General features: G+C 36.2%; 1 protein-coding gene across 9 annotated transcripts in view; it reads left to right on the top strand.

The window, feature by feature from the left end:
* LOC129754437 (ubiquitin carboxyl-terminal hydrolase 47) overlaps positions 1–19,932 on the top strand; it is a 63,319-nt gene extending 43,387 nt beyond the window's left edge. For 8 of the 9 annotated variants that reach the window (XM_055750504.1, XM_055750505.1, XM_055750509.1 and 5 more), the window contains 14 exons: positions 13,349–13,582; positions 13,975–14,082; positions 14,147–15,015; positions 15,081–15,366; positions 15,434–15,643; positions 15,704–15,871; positions 16,373–16,651; positions 16,707–17,160; positions 17,230–17,666; positions 17,731–17,882; positions 17,941–18,256; positions 18,321–18,450; positions 18,511–18,700; positions 18,760–19,932. In XM_055750504.1, the coding sequence (XP_055606479.1) occupies positions 13,373–13,582; positions 13,975–14,082; positions 14,147–15,015; positions 15,081–15,366; positions 15,434–15,643; positions 15,704–15,871; positions 16,373–16,651; positions 16,707–17,160; positions 17,230–17,666; positions 17,731–17,882; positions 17,941–18,256; positions 18,321–18,450; positions 18,511–18,700; positions 18,760–18,913 (3,963 nt within the window). In that variant the 5' untranslated portion in view covers positions 13,349–13,372 and the 3' untranslated portion in view covers positions 18,914–19,932. The remainder of the gene's footprint in view (positions 1–13,348; positions 13,583–13,974; positions 14,083–14,146; positions 15,016–15,080; positions 15,367–15,433; positions 15,644–15,703; positions 15,872–16,372; positions 16,652–16,706; positions 17,161–17,229; positions 17,667–17,730; positions 17,883–17,940; positions 18,257–18,320; positions 18,451–18,510; positions 18,701–18,759) is intronic. The other variant, XM_055750514.1, reaches the window with a different exon arrangement.
* Positions 19,933–20,244: the final 312 nt, after the last annotated feature.

The raw sequence follows: 20,244 nt of genomic DNA on the forward strand, positions 1-20,244 counted from the left end.
GCTTGACCAATTAACGAGTATTTCAAAAATTTGTATGGGCCCCATCTATTTTTCCTATTCTCACAATACAAATCGGGAAAAGTTGCAAACAATCATAGAATCTTTCCCTATAATCAAATATCCATTTTCTCGAATGTTTATTAAATTTTGCAATAAAAATTGTGTCGAAGCCACCCTCGCCCTTTCAATCTCTCCACTGGAAGAAAGGAGGGTTCTCAAATAATCATTAGACTGCCCCAAATTTTTATAAGAAATTCAAAATCTGTGAAATGTTATGCGCTGCAGGCCAAACTTGATCCTAGTCCTAGTACAAGATCTCATGCCAAATTTGGGCCAGATCGGATCACGGGAAGGGGCCGCTCAACGAGCCTGAAGTTTGTATGGGATTTTGAAATATTTTGTGCGAGAGAAACATGAAAAACCAGTTTTTCATCAAAAACTTTGGCTCCCGTCGGCCAAATTCTTTCAAAAACGAGTTTTCTTGAAGCCTAAACTATGAAAAATCTTTCATCCGAAGACTGCGTTTCGATAAGAGTTAAGATAGAAAAGTTATTAGGCTTCAAAAATGGGCTAACTTTTTTAAGGATGGTATTCATCACTGTTAATGAGTCGGGGCGGTCGAACATATCGTCGCCCCATTAACAGTGATGAATACCACCGTTAAAAAAGTTAGCCCGTTTTTGAAGCCTAATAACTTTTTTATCTTAACTCTTATCGAAATGCAGTCTTCGGATGAAATATTTTTCATAGTTCAGGCTTTAAAAAATCCCGTTTTTGAAGGAATTTTGCCGACGGGAATCAAAGTTATTGATGAAAAACTGGTTTTTCATGTTTCTCCCGAACAAAATGTCTCAAAATCCTATACAAACTTTAGGCTCGTTGAGCGACCCCTTCCCGTGATCCGAACTGGCCCAAATTTGGCATGAGATCTTGTACTAGGCCTAGGATCAATTTTAGCCTGCAGCGTGTAACTTTTTCAAAAGTCGGGTCATTTGGGGAACTCTTATAATCATTGAAACATTTTTCGTATCCATATACCCTGACTTGCCAAATCAGGTTCCATTTGCTTGACCAATTCTCGAGATATATTAAAAATTGTAAGAGAGCCCCCCCCCCCCCTTTCTCATTTCCCCTCCGTAAAAAAGGATGGGTATCAAACATTTATAGAAATAATTCTCGTAGCCAAATCCTCTCCCATGCTAAATTCATGCAAATGGTACTAAAATTTGCATGAACTTTGCAAACATTCAAGTTATGCCAACATTTTGCCTTGTTACAATTAGAGGGAGGGTCCCAATCTGTAATTGAAACCTGAAATTTGAAATTGAAAGCATCCACTAAAATTTGTAAAAATTATTAAAGTTTTTTTTTAGGTATAATTTTTATCAGTTTAAGCATAAATCAGAAACAACCATTTTCAAATGAGAACTGCAGCTGGAGATAATTTCATCTTATCTATTGAAACTTGATCATGAAGTTTGTTTTTCAAGACCTGAAATTTATACTGTGTTATTGTGAGTTTAATTTTTTTTTTAATAATGCCAACATAAATGTTTTGTTGGTATGGATTCGTGAGCCCTCCCCTCCTTCCCAAGTTGGGATAAATACACTGTTAGTACATTCCACATTCGGCTCCATTTGTTTGAAAAGTTTTCGAGCAATCCCAAGTAACACAGACTAGGCCAATTGGCTTTTTTGAGTTTTAATATTTTTTCATGAAGACTTTCCCATGGCATCCAATTTTTAAAACGATTTTATTGTAACATTGGAAATGCTTCATTTATCGTGCGTTGAAAAAAGCTGAAAGTTTTTCTAAAACTTGAATAAAACACTATCTTAAGAGTTTTGTAAAAAAGTTGCGAAAGTATTGCTAAAGCTTCAATAAAACACATACTTTCCTGTTTTATTAGAGCTATTTTACCAGTTTTAAAAATGAGCTCAGTGCGCTTTTAAAACTAGTGTTCAAGCCAAGTTGAAAAATGGGAAAGCAAGGTATGACTCAATGATCGTTTTCTTATCAACCATCGCTTGGAATGAAGTTCTTGATGAACGAAATGTTAACTCTGCACAGCAAAAAATTTCTAAAAGTACACGGAATCTAAAACACGAGTGATCTATTTTTTCTTGAGTGTAATTATAAAAAGATGTAATTTTAAACTTCTTTCGATGTAATATTAGTCTATTTTCCAAAATTGAATAGAAATAAACTGTTTTGATTTAATTTTACACTGCATCATGCAAAAATCAACCGGTCAATGAAATTTATATCACAAACAGTGTAAAATTACATCTGCACAAATAACACACGACGTATTACAGGGCACGACACTTAACGTTTTTACTGCCGTTAGTAAAAACGTTAAGTGTCGTGTCCTGTAATACGTCGTGTGTTATTTGTGTAGCATAAGTTTTTACGTTTAGCACAACCAGTAAAATGAGTGAAATTATATCTGTTTGATTTAAAATTGAATGCAAATATTTAAATTGTGCCTTTTTATATTTCAAGTTAGTTTGCGCGTCGGGCACAAAGTAAACAAGTCGGAAAATTATTCGGAAACGAGTCATTCAAAGGCGTAGCTATAGGAGCACTTTAAGAGTCTTTAAAGTAGTAAGTTTTTGAGACGTGAAATGAAGAATATGGTTGAAACTGATTAGTTTTCTCTCCATTACAGCAAGGTCAGTTTTTTTAGCAGCGGCTGATATCCGGCCAGTGATTATCCGGGGAAACTTTTGTCATAACAATTCAAGTGTGCAGGATGCTGACCGAAATATTATGATTTCCGGAACCACTCGAGGATGCTGATTATGCTGATTCGAAAAACATCCCCGTGCTGGGAATCATCGGATGCAACAACAATATCAGCCTGACGTTTTCCGAATGGTTTTTTTATGTTCAGTTTTGGAAATAAATGTGAATTAAAAATGAAACATGCGACGTATTTATTCAAGACAAAAGCAAAAACCTTAATATTTAGAAAAAATATCAATATTTATATATTTATATATATTTATATATTTATATATATTTATATATTTATATATATTTATATATTTATATATATTTATATATTTATATATTTATATATATTTATATATTTATATATATTTATATATTTATATATATTTATATATATTTATATATATTTATATATATTTATATATATATATATATATATATATATATATATATATATATATATATATATATATATATATATATATATATATATATATATATATATATATATATATATATATATATATATATATATATATATATATATATATATATATATATATATATATATATATATATATATATATATATATATATATATATATATATATATATATATATATATATATATATATATATATATATATATATATATATATATATATATATATATATATATATATATATATATATATATATATATATATATATATATATATATATATATATATATATATATAGTATATATATATATATATATATATATATATATATATATATATATATATATATATATATATATATATATATATATATATATAGTATATATATATATATATATATATATATATATATATATATATATATATATATATATATATATATATATATATATATATATATATATATATATATATATATATATATATATATATATATATATATATATATATATATATATATATATAGTATATATATATATATATATATATATATATATATATATATATATATATATATATATATATATATATATATATATATATATATATATATATATATATATATATATATATATATATATATATATATATATATATATATATATATATATATATATATATATATATATATATATATACATATATATATATATATATATATATATATATATATATATATATATATAGTATATATATATATATATATATAGTATATATATATATATATATATATATATATATATATATATATATATATATATATATATATATAGTATATATATATATATATATATAGTATATATATATATATATATATATATATATATATATATATATATATATATATATATATATATATATATATATATATATATATATATATATATATATATATATATATATATATATATATATATATATATATATATATATATATAAATTTTAAAATTTATATCCCTGTGTATTTTTACACGATGGTTTTTGTGATCCAATCTCGTGCATTGATTTCGATCTAAATTTACATGCCTCAAAAATTACATGCTCGAAAAAAATACACCGTGATAGAATTTTACATCAAAATCGATGTTCCGTTTTCGTGCATCGTTTTCGATCTAAATTTACACGAATTTTTCTAGCTGTGTGCTACTCAAACCTTCACTAATATCATTGCACACGCCATCAACCAGTTTGTGTCTATCAAAACTTCTAGACCTTCCAACAATCCACCTTGGTCAAAGCATCTAAGCATCGGAACGATTGTTCAAAGCGTAGATATCGCTTTTTGAATCATAAATACTAGACTAGTTCACTTTTCGGCTTTTTTCGCTGATCACAATGCCACTTACAGGGTTTGATCCTCATTCATTTTCAAGAACTCTGGCCGAATTTGAGCTCATTTCAGTAAGTTTCCAGCGTGCGCTAGGAGTTTTATTGAAAAAAGTCCATTTTTCTGGAAAATTTTCGTAGATGTGTTCTAGCAAGCTGTTGTTAATATAAAATGATAATTTTATAGTGCTCGGTGAATGGTATGACAAGCATTCGTATGGACCTGTTTTTGATAATTGACTAAATCAAACCGAAAAAAATTGAAAATTCATAAACTACCAACTTTTACAGAAAATTTACTTACAAGTTAAGAGCTTAAAATCTGTAGTAAATAGAAAAAAAATATTTTCGATATAAACTTTTCATAAAAAGATAGCCTTATTTATAACCTTTAATTTGATGTATAACACTTAATTATCGCAACAGTACAAGCAAAGATATTCAAACATTCACATCACATTCTTTGAATCATAATGTTGTCTCCATTCAAGTTTTAGCATCATGCAACCTGCAAAACGTGGCATCAAGAGGACTTGCTTACAACTTGATCAAAGCGCGCGCTTTTTTTTAACTCCTGGCCCCGTCATGGGGTACTTGATTGAATAAAATATCCTTTCTTGTGCACAAGTTGGTGTGGAGCAAACTTGAATTAAAAATATTTTATCAAATCAAATTTGTTGCATAGATATTTGAATAACTTTGCTAGCACTCTTGCGAACATTAAGTGTTATACATCAAATTAAAGGTTATAAATAAGGCTATCTTTTTATGAAAAGTTTATATCGAAAATATTTTTTTTCTATTTACTACTGATTTTAAGCTCTCAACTTGTAAGTAAATTTTCTGTAAAAGTTGGTAGTTTATGAATTTTTAAATTTTTTCGGTTTGATTTAGTCAATTATCAAAAACAGGTCCATACGAATGCTTGTCATACCATTCACCGAGCACTATAAAATTATCATTTTATATTAACAACAGCTTGCTAGAACACATCTACGAAAATTTTCCAGAAAAATGGACTTTTTTCAATAAAACTCCTAGCGCACGCTGGAAACTTACTGAAATGAGCTCAAATTTGGCCAGAGTTCTTGAAAATGAATGAGGATCAAACCCTGTAAGTGGCGTTGTGATCAGCGAAAAAAGCCGAAAAGTGAACTAGTCTAATAAATACAAATCATTGAATAAAACTCTGTTCGCGGCGCATCAAGCAAAAATTCAATGCCACTAGAAAAGTAACCCCAAAAAATTTTGGAACCACGTTAATAAACAGCCGGATGAATCTGGTCTTCCCAACACCATGTTCATATCAGACATCGAAGCCAGCACTACTTCGGATATTTGCAACCTGTTCCGAATTCACTTTAAAAGTGTATTCACCGACGAAACTTTAAGCGATGCTGAAATCTCCGCCGCTGCATCCAATGTACCACTACGAGATACAATTTGGTCTCATCCAACCACCACTGCTGCTGCCGTTGAAACCACCTGCTCTGCCCTGAAATGCTCCACCAACCCCGGCCCCGATGGCATCCCATCAATTGTCCTTACATCCACTTTATCGCCAGGGCTAGCCCACATTTTAACCTGTCACTCAGCAGTGACCGATTCCCAAGCCTTTGGAAAGATTCTTATGTCTTTCCCGTTCACAAGAAAGAAAACAAATCCGATGTAACCAACTACCGTGGCATCGCTGCACTTTGTGCAGCATCGAAGTTATTCGAGCTTATTATTTTGAAGCACTTCACTCACAACTGTTCGTCGTACATATCCGACACTCAACATGGATTCATGCCTAAAAGATCCACCAATACCAATTTAGTTGCCTACTCATCGTACATCTTCAGTGCGTTTCAAGCACGCCACCAAGTCGATGCCATCTATACGGATTTTTCCGCTGCTTTCGATAAGATCAACCATAGGATTGCCATATCTAAATTCTCTCAACTTGGCATATATGGGTCTGCACTTCAGTGGCTTGAATCCTACCTCTCTGATAGAAGCATGTCTGTAAAGATTGGAGATCATACTTCCACACTTTTTCACGTTACATCTGGTGGGTGTCCCCCAAGGCTCTCATTTAGGGCCTTTTATATTTTTATGTACCTAAACGACGTGAATCTTCTACTGAAATGCATGCACATCTCATACGCGAATGATTTTAAACTCTACTACACCATACGCTCTCCCAAAGATGCGGAATTCCTACAAATCCACTAGACGCCTTCTGGAATTGGCGTCATGACAACCGTGTGGTCCTCAATGCTACAAAATGTTCGGTCATATCGTTCACACGCAAACACACAACATTTCAATTCGACTATTGCATTCAACAGATACAGATAGTAGAATTATTCGAGGTTTCGTTTGAACCATGGATGGCTGAACAATATCCCGCGACTTACTTTTTGTGGCCCGCGAATTTCTTTTTGGAAATACCATGTTCTAAGAATTGAGCGTTTTTCTTGTTCCTCATATATAATTTTGATAAATATATTCCAATCTAGGCTAACTAAATTCAAAACAAAGATCTGAGAAATCTCTTTGAATTGAGGCGCTTGGGATCAGACGGGTGAAAGTGCCTAAATTCTAGTTTCGAGAAAACGCGCTTCAAAGTTGTGGAGGTGCTGTATTTTTCATATGGGAGAGTGGGGAATCATGGGCCACTTTTTTCCTATGTTCCATAATTTATTTATTATAAAAGATAAAATGGAAATAAAAAATAAATGGTATGGGTTTCTGCATTTCTAACGTATCAGTAGGCATTTTATTTAATCTATAATAAGTTATTTTCATCAACTTCTGACTGTTTAAAAAAAAAGCAATTTTTTTTGGATTTTGAAAAATGGTGGGGAATCGTGGGCTACTAAATCCAAATTGACCAAATAACATGCAAAGTTTACATGCAATTAGGGTGTCCCAAAATTGCATAACTTCTGGGAATCTGGGGGCTCACCCTCCAAATGGTAGATTAGGATGTGCAGAACAAACTTTTGTATTGGGTCGACTAAAAAAAATCATGTTTAGAGGTTCCGCAAGCGCGATCTTTGAGAAAAGTCCACCTTCCAAAGGTTTTGATTTTAAATAAATTCTGGGTCCAAAAATTTTCATAAAATTTATATATTTTATATTTTTATAATTTTGTTTGAGTTAAATACTACACGTTAAAAATGAAAAATGAACCAAATTTGTATCACAATGTTAAACAAGCAAGCTATTTCCAAGAAAAAAAATTTTTAGGTCCAAAAATTTTGTATTCAACTGACCAAAATGTGTACCAAGCGTAAAATATTTTTGATACCAGTGCCATCAAAAGATGCGGATTTTTGTGCACTTAAACTTTGCTGAACACAATATGTTGTTTGTATCATCGTGTGAAGAGCTATTCACGGTTTAATCCTTTAGAAAAATCACAATTTAGGGTATTTTTTATTAAATTTATCAAATTTGTCTTAGTAAATACCTACTTTAAAATCAAAATACTTGCAAAAAGACTTGAATGGTTTAAGGGAGTCATCAGAAGGCCATATGCCAAATTTGAGCGGAATCAGACAACGGGAAGGGGTTGCACTGAATCTCAAGTGTAAAAGGGATTCTGAGATAGTGTGTTCTAAAGAAGCATAAAAAACTGGTTTTTCATCATACAATTTTTTCTTTACCAATCGATTGCTTAATTATGTAAATTTTATTAAAATTTCAATTAAGACTAACATTTCACCTGAAAACTGCAACTCGATTGGGCTTAAAACAAAAAAAATATGACTTCAAAAATTGTATATTTGTGGCAAATTGTCCTGTTAAACGCAATGAGTAAAATGTACTCATTGTGTGTTAAACGACAATTTGCCACCAAAATACAAGCTTTGAACAGCCATAACTTTTTTGTTTAAAGGCAAAAAGAGTCGCAGTTTTCAGGTGAAATGTTAGTCTTAATTGAAATTTTAATAAAATTTACATAATTAAGCAATCGATTGGTAAAGAAAAAATTGTATGATGAAAACCCAGTTTTTTATGCTTCTTTAGAACACACTATCTCAGAATCCCTTTTACACTTGAGATTCAGTGCAACCCCTTCCCGTTGTCCGATTCCGCTCAAATTTGGCATATGGCCTTCTGATGACTCCCTTAAACCATTCAAGTCTTTTTTTGCAAGTATTTTGATTTAAAAGTAGGTATTTACTAAGACACATTTGATAAATTTAATAAAAAATATCCTAAATTGTGATTTTTCTAAAGGATTAAACCGTGAATAGCTCTTCACACGATGATACAAACAACATATTGTGTTCAGCAAAGTTTAAGTGCACAAAAATCCGCATCTTTTGATGGCGCTGGTATCAAAAATATTTTACGCTTGGTACACATTTTGGTCAGTTGAATACAAAATTTTTGGACCAAAAAATTTTTTTTCTTGGAAATAGCTTGCTTGTTTAACATTTTGATACAAATTTGGTTCATTTTTCATTTTTTACGTGTAGTATTTAACTCAAACAAAATTATAAAAATATAAAATATATAAATTTTATGAAAATTTTTGGACCCAGAATTTATTTAAAATCAAAACCTTTGGAAGGTGGACTTTTTTCAAAGATCGCGCTTGCGGAACCTCTAAACATGATTTTTTTAGTCGACCCAATACAAAAGTTTGTTCTGCACATCCTAATCTACCATTTGGAGGGTGAGCCCCCAGATTCCCAGAAGTTATGCAATTTTGGGACACCCTAATGCACATGCACTGTAATTTCAAAATTCATTTCGTAGTTTTAAAGCAATTTCAGATGATGAAATAAAAAAGAGAGTTGTGTTATGATCGATAAGATTAAAAAACCTGGCTTGCTAACGTTTTGGCAAAATCTCTCTACTATTTTTCAAATGAAGCAAAAATTGTAAAAATATGCGAGCTACAAAAATGCCTCAATAAGATTAATCTTTACCTGATGCTACTCAGGCAAATGTTTTTAAAGCTTTTTTTCAATCTAATATTTTTTTTGTTTTCTTTGAATATTGTAGAACAATTTTTTTTGGCCCACCAGCAAATTTTATTTCTGAAATTTAGCCGGGCTGTTGAAAATGTTAGCCACCCATGGTGTTCTGGAACGAACGAGCCACTGAACCACCCTAATATGCGAAAAGGCCCAGTAGCAACATGGCGATGCTGCGCGCATTAACGGATGTAATGCGCGCCAAAAACATTCGGGTTTTCCTCGGGTCTCGGGTTTTCCAAAGGGTCGAGACAAATTTAGCCCCAGGTTCGGCCTCTTTTCCCGACCAACCACCAGCGAAGAAGGACCACGGTAACAAGTCAGCGGCCCTTGGGGCCAGTGTCAGAGGCCTCTATGGCCATTGTCAGAGGTCCAAAAGGGACCACAGTTTGTGTCGGAATAGTTATAATTAAGATTAAGTTTCGGTCAAAATACAGTCCACTATTTGTAATGTTTTTTTTGAATGAGTGCGTTTTCATTTATCGAAGAAATATCTGATGCTATCGATCTTGCCATCAGGGGTGATCCTGAACACATGGTTTAAACGTTGTTCCATCCCGCCATTAAGTATGTTCATTTACAGTTCCCGTGAAAATGAACGTGAACAAATCTTATTTTTTCAATAACTTAACAACGCGTCATAACTAAATTCGGTGCAATCGATGGGGAATGTGTTTTATTTATTTCCCAGAAGAAATTTAATCAAAACTCGAGGACGAGGTACGTGTAGGATCAAAGTTGAAGGTTATCGTTGCAATCGTAAGTTAACATTTCATTTTTCCATTTCCCTGTTTTTCTTTTTTCTTTGTTTTCCGCTATAACAATTGGTATTAATTTTGTGATTGCGAACTAGCGAATATTTTCGCCGGTTGGCCAAATATGGATGTTGAAGGGAAGGAGCTAGAAGATGTTGCTTTTTCAGCCTCTTCATCAGCCCTAGCCAGCGATGAAGAGGTTCCGGATCTTCCTGAGTCTTCTGACTCTGTGAACGGTTGCTTCATCCCGGTTAAAAGCCGGAAAAGAAACCGTTATGAAAGGACCGGCTTTTTGCAGGTCCGCAGCTTGTAGAAAAAGGTGCCTCACAAATATCTATTTCTTTGGGAGCTTATCCAAAAGCGAACCAAAACCTTATGGGTCCTTTAGGGCAAAAATCATCGAAAGAAAATCTATCTTCATTTGTAGAAACCTGCGATAATAAAACACCGCGCATTCGTCAGTATCCTCTTGGCGAGGGTAAAAAATATGTGGTTTACTTTCGTCCAAAAGCGGGAAACATGTTGAACCGTATTAAAATTGCCAAAGATTTGGATAGACGTCACACGGGTATAGAAACAGTTCGACGAATTAATAACAACAAAATTGCTGTTGTCGTTAACAATGCCAAAAGTGCTAACAGCATTGTTATGGACACTTTATTTTCTTCAATTTATCGTGTTTGGATCCCTGCTCATATTGTTGAAATTGACGGAGTGTGACAGAGGATTCTCTTAGCATGGAAGATCTTGTGGGTGTTAAAGGTTTCTTCCGAAAACCAGGGCTTCTATCTATCGAAGTTATTGAATACCGACAATTGCACACAGTAAATATGGAAGGGGAAAAGAGATCATTTATACCTTCATCATCATTTCGCTTGACTTTCAAAGGTTCAGCTCTGCCAGATTTCATTATGGTCGGAAAACTGCGCTTACCAGTTCGTTTGTTTCGACCAAAAGTAATGAACTGCTCAAACTGTCAGCAGCTTGGACATACAGCGAGCCATTGTAGTAATAAACCTAAATGCTCAAAGTGCGGTGGACTTCATGAGAATAATCAATGTGATCAATTAACTGACAAATGTTTCCACTGTGGAGGGAGTCAACATGTTCTGGTGGAATGCCCAAGTATTTGGAACGTTCTACCAAGCTAAAACAAAGCTTGATGAAATGTTCCAAGCGATCGTTTGCAGATATCGTTAAAACCGCAGAGCAAAATCGTTACGAGGTTTTAACCGATGACTCAGGCGAGGAGGATAGCGCAGGATCAGTAGAGGACAATTATATTTCCCAGGAAAGACAACGAGCTCAGAAGAGAAAAATAATTTCCAAAAATGTGGTCCCCAAAAAGATTACCCGAAATCTAAATGATAAAATCAACAGACTTCCATCTAACCAAACTATTCCCCCAACTTACAATAATCCTCGATACAACAAAGAATTTCCAACCCCTGATTTTTCTTCTTCAAAATTCCAGAAAACCTCATCCAGATTTCCCCAATCCATTCCTTCTTCACCTTCAAATTCGACTGAGCTTATAACTCTTTCGTCTTTGATCGAGTTGATATCAGAGTTTTTTGATCTTCCAGATTCTATCACTAGAATTTTTAAACACCTGTTTCCCTTAGTGCAAACAATTTGCACGTGTATCGCTTCGAAGTGGCCACTTTTAAGCGAGATAATTGATTTTAATGCTTAATCAAAGAACATCTATACCGGGAATAAAAATTATTCAATGGAATTGCAGGAGTTTTATGCCCCGTTGCGACTCATTCCAACATCTTATAGCAAACCTTGACTGCGACGCATTTGCTCTCTCAGAAACATGGCTTTCTCGTGAGACAAAAGTCAACATTCGAGGGTTTAAAATCGTTAGGTTAGATAGAGCAGATTCTTATGGTGGCGTATTAATTGGTATAAAGTCGCAACATACCTTTTATAGAGCTCAGGTTCCATTTATTCCCGGTTTAGAAGTTGTTGCGTGTCAAGTCCAAATCAGAGGGGAAGACTTTTGCATAGCATCCGTTTACATTAGCCCCAGTGCAAGTATTTCTAAAAAACAGTTTTCTGATGTTATTGAATCACTGCCTGAACCAAGGTTCCTCGGTTTGGTCTACAGAATCTCATCCATTACGATGAGAAAAAGCAGCAGTGATAAACTACATCCTTGTCTCACTCCAGCAGTTACCGGGATTTGATCGGACCTGACACCGTCGCGTAAGACCTTGCACGAAAATGCTTCGTACTATGCTTCGATGAGATAGACTAGTTTCTCTGGGTGGTTCAGTCGGTCAAATGGTTTTTCGAAATAAACAAATATCACCGTTGTGATGTGGTCCACACATGTTCGTCCGGATCGGAATCAGCTTGTTGCCATCGGAGTGTAGCGTCGATTTTCTCCTGGATCCTGTTCAGGATCACTCTGCAGAATACTTTGAGGGTTGTAAAGATCAACATTATGCTTCGCCAGTTACCGCACTCTGTCAGGTCCCCTTTCTTCGGGACCTTTACGAGGATACCCTGCATCCAGTCGGCTGGGAATGTTGCAGTATCCCAAATGTCAGTTAAAAGACGGTGAAACATTTTTACTGACAAGGCAGGGTCGGTTTTCAGCATTTCAGCAGTGATGCAATCGCTGGAATCGTTCACACATTCGTGTTTGACAAGCAGCATGGTAATACTGAAATTGGTTCACAGTTATGAACATCTGGATGTGAACCCTGCCAAGGAAATCAAAATTAAATTTAAACCATTTTTGTAAATTTTCATTCTAATTCTATTTATGTTGAACACTTAATAAACACTCTCTTGTACTTACGTGATTCATAAACTTCTTCGACTGTTCTTTGTTTTCTGTTAATCAATCAATTTCTCTATCGCCGTGTTAACCCCATTTTAATTAAATTGTATTTTTCTTTCTCTTTTTTATGTGATTTGTCTCTGTGGCATGCGATCGTTCACAACATCTCGTAATTCACCCAACAAAAAAAATAAAACATTGTGCTGAAAACGGAACGTCAACAAAACTTTCGAACAACAACCACTCTAAAGACCCGACAGGATCACGGACCCGCAATGGTATATTCCGGCGCCGACAACCAGGAGAATAAAGCGCTTTGTGTCATCCGGGATCCGCGACAGGAAGCAAAACAGAGGCGATTCACCTTAACGGTCTACGAGAAGCATACCGTTGCCAATCTGTACGAACATGTGGCCATAAGCTCGGATTATCCAGACTTCGAGCTGCTGATTGCCCACGGAAACGATTCGTCCTGCCTCGAAGGGGTGAGTATGGGTGTAAACTTAACAAAAACAAAACTCATAGTTTAACTGGATAGAAAGTATCATTTTAACCGTATTTAATTTGTTCAAAATAGTTTGTTATATGTTTACAGCTCCGTTGAAGGTCTGATTTTGCATTCAGGTTTTGAATCATTTTTGACACCGTCTTCTAAAGGATAAATTTTATTCATGGGATCCCAGTGTAAACTTGTCGATACGTTGTCACATTATTTTTTGTTGATACCCACGCATTGTCCACCGGCTAATTATATAAATTTCAACAAAAGTAATAAAACTGGTGGAATTTCGTTTTCGAGAGATAATTCAAAAGCGAACGAATGTAATGCATCAGTCTCATCATCTGTTGTTTTTCTCTCTGTTTCATTCAATTTCAGATCTCTCTGCACGATAAACGACACAAAAAGTTAGTCGATGTAGGTATCAAGTTCGATTGCCGCAACAATCTTCTGATTCTGCCAATAGTTACAGATCATTCAACTGATGTGAGTTTTGAGTCAGATTTTGAAAATTTATTTTGATTAATTAAAAATTATTTTCGATTTACAGAACATAAAAATAGACACAGAAATGTCTTCCGATGACGATATACCAGACTCGGCGAGCCCGGTCGAATCTTCGAATTGCAACGTGCCTGCTCCACCGCCACTTCCTGCTCCCCTCTATGATTCGCCTCCAATGGCGGAAAGCGACAGCCCAACCACTTCACGCTTCCGGCGATGCCCTAGTGGGAGCAGCAAGTACACATCGTCCAGCAACTATAGGGGTCTTGTGAACCAAGCAATGACCTGCTACTTGAACAGCCTTCTGCAAGCTCTGTTTATGACACCAGAGTTCCGAAATGCTATGTATAATTGGGAATTCGACGGGAAGGACGAGAACAAATCGATTCCCTACCAGTTGCAAAAGCTTTTTGTAAATCTACAGACGGCACCAAAGTCCGCGGTCGAAACTACAGATCTCACCCGGAGTTTCGGGTGGGATTCGGCCGACGGCTGGCAACAACACGACATCCAGGAGCTGTGCCGGGTTATGTTCGATGCTCTGGAGAAAAAGTTCAAAAACACAAAACAGGCCGATCTCATCAATCGGCTGTACGAGGGCAAAATGATCGACTACGTCAAATGTTTGGAATGCCGAACAGAGAAAAAACGCGAGGACAAGTTCCTGGACATACCGCTTCCAGTACGACCCTTCGGAAGCACCGAAGCCTACGAATGTATCGAAGATGCCCTGAGGGCCTTCGTTCAACCGGAAACTTTAGAAGGGAACAATCAGTACCACTGTGAAACTTGCGACAAAAAATGTGACGCCCATAAAGGTCTCAAGTTCAGTAAATTTCCTTACATACTAACACTGCACCTCAAGCGGTTCGATTTTGACTACCAAACGTTTCACCGGATTAAACTCAATGATAAGTATGTGTTGCGAAATTTTAGATCATGTGAGTCAAACTTATAACTTTCCAATCAATCTTTTTCAGGGTGACCTTTCCGGAAACGCTTAATCTGAACAACTTCGTCAATACCACGGGAGAAAAGTGGCCAACAACTGTGATGACCAATGGCCATGGAGCTGAGATGGTCAACGGTAACGGAATTGGTGAACCTGCTGTCGCAATGGAAACAGCCGAAAATTTCATGAAAATGTCTGACGACTGCAGTACCACCGACAGTGGTTCGGCCCTAGAAGAAGAAGGTTCCTATCAGAACGGAGGAACGTCGGTTTCCTCATCGACTACAACTCCGAACGATCAGTTTATGACACAGGTTGGTGAAATATTTCTTTCTATCCAATAATCACCTACAAACGAACCATTTTCTTTCTCCCCCGAAGGACATTGACGAAGGCATCGACATGGAGCTGAATGGGGACTGCAAGTCGAACCACTCGCGAGGCAACTTCGAGGCACCGGGACCGTACATTTACGAGCTGTTTGCCATCATGATCCATTCGGGCAGTGCCTCCGGTGGCCATTACTATGCGTACATTAAGGATTTCAACAGTTGTCAGTGGTTTTCGTTCAACGATCAAATTGTTACGGCGGTAAGAATTGGTCGAAAATCGGAAAATTTAGTCATTCTACAGACATTTTCTCATTTTCAGATCACCCACGACGACATTCAGAAATCTTTCGGCGGCGGTTCGTCCAAAGCATTCTACTCGGGCGCCTACAGTTTCAGTACCAATGCATACATGTTGATGTACCGGCAAATAGACCCGAGCAAAAATATTTCACCGATTTCGGAGGAGGAATTCCCGGATCATATTAAGGTTAGTTGATTTTATTAATACGAGCTGACTTAATGATCTCATCAGTAGTTATATAACTTTATCTGGGTCATTAGAACAAAAGTCCTATAAAATAAGAAAATAATGCCGAATTGAAACGTCAGGAGCGTCTTCTTAAGTGCGAATGCCATTCAGCTTGGTCAGCTGTATCATAGCCAATTTTCCACTCTCTGGAGCCACGAACAAGCTTTAAATTGATGTATCGGTAAATTGGTTTTCTTATATAGGTATATACGACAGTCCGAAAACTTATTGTTCCAACGGCTGAAACATTCTGCAGGCAGTTTTAGCGTCATCCGGAGTGCCTCATAGGTGTTATCTCTTTTTTTTTGTGCTGTTCTCGGCAACCTGATATTTGTCTAAGTGACAAACATAGATCTTCTTGACCTCTTGAAGTAAATCATGCTGATTTTTCTTTCAAAAAGCTTTAGATGACGAACTTTGGAGAAATAAATCAAGTTCTTCTTCTTTGCCTTTTCCCAGAAACTGATGATCAAAATACGCGAATCCGAAGCGTACCGCAACAAAACGAACCCGGACACGCTCAAGATCAACGTGTACTTCGACAATCCAAAGACGCGGGAAATCAAGAGCTACAAGATGTACATGCTGAACGACAACACCCTGACCGATGCCCTGGAGGAAGCCTACAAACGGTGGGACGTGGAACCGTTTGCCCCGATCGAACGGTGCCGGTTGGTAGCATACGATCACCACCGGGAGGTGATCGAGAAAAGCTTTGAGGGTCAGGAAAATAAACCGGTAAGATATACCATTTTTTTGAAGGTTAATTTATTTGACATTCTTCTTTTCTCAGATTGAGGAATTGATGAAACAGCTCAATCAATCCAGCGAATTGCTTTTGGAAACTCGAGAAGAGCATGAAGTATTTGAACCTTACGCACAATCGAAGACTGGGGTAATGATCAAAGTATATAAATTGGATCCCATCAGCAGGGATGTCGATGGACCTTACTCCATTCGAACTAGCAAAGATCAAACCGTACTGAAGTTGAAAACTATTATTGCTCGTAAACTGCGACTGAACCCAAAGACGGTTATCCTGTGTCACAGAAAATGTAAGGGAGACACTCAGCTGTTGCTGAATGACTCAAACACTCTGCTTGACGAGGACTTTATTCAGTATTGTAAGGTGTTTGCATCTGTTAACAGCAGTGATGACGCGAATTTCACCAACAAGCTTACACAGTTCGCGTTCCAGTTGGATTGGTTACTTGGAATCTACATCAATTTACCCGATATGGATGCCGGTAAGTGTTCTTTCTAAATCAATTCAAATTCGTTAAGAGAAACCGTCATTATATAATTCTCATTTCCAGAAACTTTGAAAAATCTATCTATCCCTCGATTTGTGTCGAAACCCTTGACCAATGGCAACGGTACGGTAAATGGTAATTGTCATGAGTCGCAACTGGCAAACAACGATAGCAACAGCGAGGACAGCAGCTTAAGTGATAACGATCGGACCTTGGTGGAAGATGATTTCCATACCCAGCTGAATGGAAAATCGGTAAATCCACTTCTTGACGATACTTTGGACCAAGAACCGGAAGGCGTCTTCACTGCTAAGTTGGTTAACGGAGGAGACCTAGACAAAGATACCGACGACGACGAAGAGGAATCGTTCGTGGCCGAGTGTAAAAATAATGACTACTACTTCAAGGCAGCACCAGTTGAATACCACAACCCGAATGCAGATTCAGGTGCGGAGGATGACAGCAGTTCGAGCAGCGTCTCCAATTCCAAAGTTTTGAAGGTCAGTTTCGGTAACAGGTATTCACTCCTACTAATTTTATTAAAAAAATGTTTGATTGTTTCAGGTCTTGGTAGATAAACGAGCAAGTCACGGCTATCTGAAGTATAAACTGCAATCCTGTCTGCACGTACCGATGGAGTATTTCAAATTGTTCAAAAATTCAGACAACAACGTCCAAGAGATCACCGCACTTAAGGAGGAGCTGAACTCATACAGGTAAAGATAGCAACAATTCATTCATCAGATTTCAGCCAAAATGGATCTTGTATTTCAGTGACGGCAGCCGGCTAACGATTGAACTTGGACGCGTGCTTCGTAAGGGAGAGTATAAAATCAATCTGTACTATCTAAACGTGGACAATCTGGCAGATGATGTAGACAAGCTGCCGTATCTCTGTGAATGGATCGTGCGTAAGGGCCAGACGATTAAGAACATCAAGCGGGACTTGTTAGTTCACCTGGCCGATAAGTATCCCACGATGACAATGGAACGATGCAGGATGCGGATGAAATGTGTCCGCAGCATATCGTCGGTGCTGCAAGATGATAACAAAATCGGCGATGATGTAACTTTAACGAATCATTCCGTGGTAATGTTTATTTCCTAATCTTAAAAAACCACCAAATAACTTTTAATTCTTTATCCATTTTCAGTTGGTCCTGCAAGAAGTCGACGATATGGAGAATGCAACACCTGTTCACATAAACGATGTTGTTCTGCTTGTTCGCCGGTGGATTCCATCTGAAATGAAGCTAGATAAATTCCAAGAAATTGTTTTCAGAAGTAACTAAATTCAATTCTCTTACTAAGATTTTAGTAACATATTTCTCTGTGCCTTTTCAGATAAATGTGAGCTCAGAAATGTGTTATCAGAATTGAGCGGAATTCCTGAAGAAAATCTAGAATACGTGAAACTAGCCCCACGAAACGCGGTGACGACGCTTCAAATCCACACCGTTCTTCAATGGACTGCAGACCCATATGTCAATGATCACTACTCAGGATTTCAGGATGGAAATATTGTTTACTACAGGTAGGTGTTTAGAACATGTTTAAAAAAACAGCTAACCGTAATTTCCCCAACCAAAACAGGGATAGCACCGAACCATTGAAGGAACTGACAGCCGAGGAGCGAACCGAGCTCAATAAGAGAAATGCTCGGGACAATTATGCGGTCTCCTCACCCCGGAAGGAACGTTCGCTCAAGATCTACATCGATGCTTCACCAAAGAAAGCCGATGATTGATTGCAGCAGTTGATCGTATTTGCGGCGGCGTGTGATCGTGATGGGACAGCGGCAACAGCCCCAAAGACGAATCCAGATTGCGGGGACAATTTCGGTGAAAGTGCCAGTGCAAAGCGAAGAAAACGTTGCATCTGATTAAGGCTAAGAAGCAAAAGCCTGAGCCAGTAGAAAAGAGAAACGCGTTTATAGCTATAAGTTTTTTCAGTTGAATAAGAAGTTGCGTAAGTGTTATTGTGTGCGAAAGATAGCGAAGAGAAAGAATTTCACCAATGAGTGCGATCTAAGTTCAGAAGTGCTGAAAGTTGCGTATAATACCTATTACCTATTGTTTCAGACTGAAGTCTGTGGATATTTAAGTTTGTTGAAGTGTACAGAATATGTTCTCGATTTAAGTGCTTACATTGGACAACTATTGTTTCACCTTCAGTGTGAGCTACTTCACTGTCATCGTTATTTTTGTAGCTTCTGTTTAAATACTGTCACTATTTCTGTTTGCTAGCAGTTGAGGTCAAACCAAACTCTGTATATTACAGTTTAAGTTTAATTTAAACAAGTGTTTGAATTTTTGGTTTTCCTATTTAACATCAAATGCATTCGATTCCGCGTCCAAAACCTAAGCGCAATGTACAGAGAAAATTGTTGTAAGAGAATCACCCCGTAGATATAAGAACGCATGAAAGCTCATCAGCAGCAATTATTTATATCATAGTATTGCCTCTGTTGAATAGCTTCTTACCTTGCACAGTTCATATCATAGTCGTTAAAGGACAAACAGTAACTCTATACTGATTGATGGAAACGAAGTTATACTTAGTGATAATGTTCATTTTTGTATTTTTCGGTCCGTCTTAAACACATCATTTTGGCATCCCTTCTTTTGTGTTGATCTTCGGATCTTCATCCTTTTTTCGGTGGCCTCATTTTCATTTATTTTTCATTTTCAATATGTTTACACAATTAGGCGGAATATATACATAAACACATGCAAAGCAACTGTGGAAAATAAAAAAAAAATGGTCTTGCTCTAATCCGTTGCCTTTTTATTGAATGATTTCCGATGTCCAAGAGGCGGCGCTAGTCTCTCGAAAGAAGTCTCAGCTATTTTCTTAGTTTATTATAGTTTATTATATGCAGTGCGTATCCTGGGTGTTAAATTTCGAAACCGCCCACCTGAAGGCGGAAAGCATTTTTGACATTTACCACTACTTATCAACAGTTATCGGAGCAGAGCGGAGGAGGAAATCGGTGAAACAACGAAGAAGACGCAAACAAGGCTAACAAATCGAGAGCAGTGACTGGACAAGCTTAAAGCGCAAATCCTGATTCGCATT

This window comes from Uranotaenia lowii, chromosome 3, assembly GCF_029784155.1.
Source record: "Uranotaenia lowii strain MFRU-FL chromosome 3, ASM2978415v1, whole genome shotgun sequence".
Classification (NCBI taxonomy): domain Eukaryota; kingdom Metazoa; phylum Arthropoda; class Insecta; order Diptera; family Culicidae; genus Uranotaenia; species Uranotaenia lowii.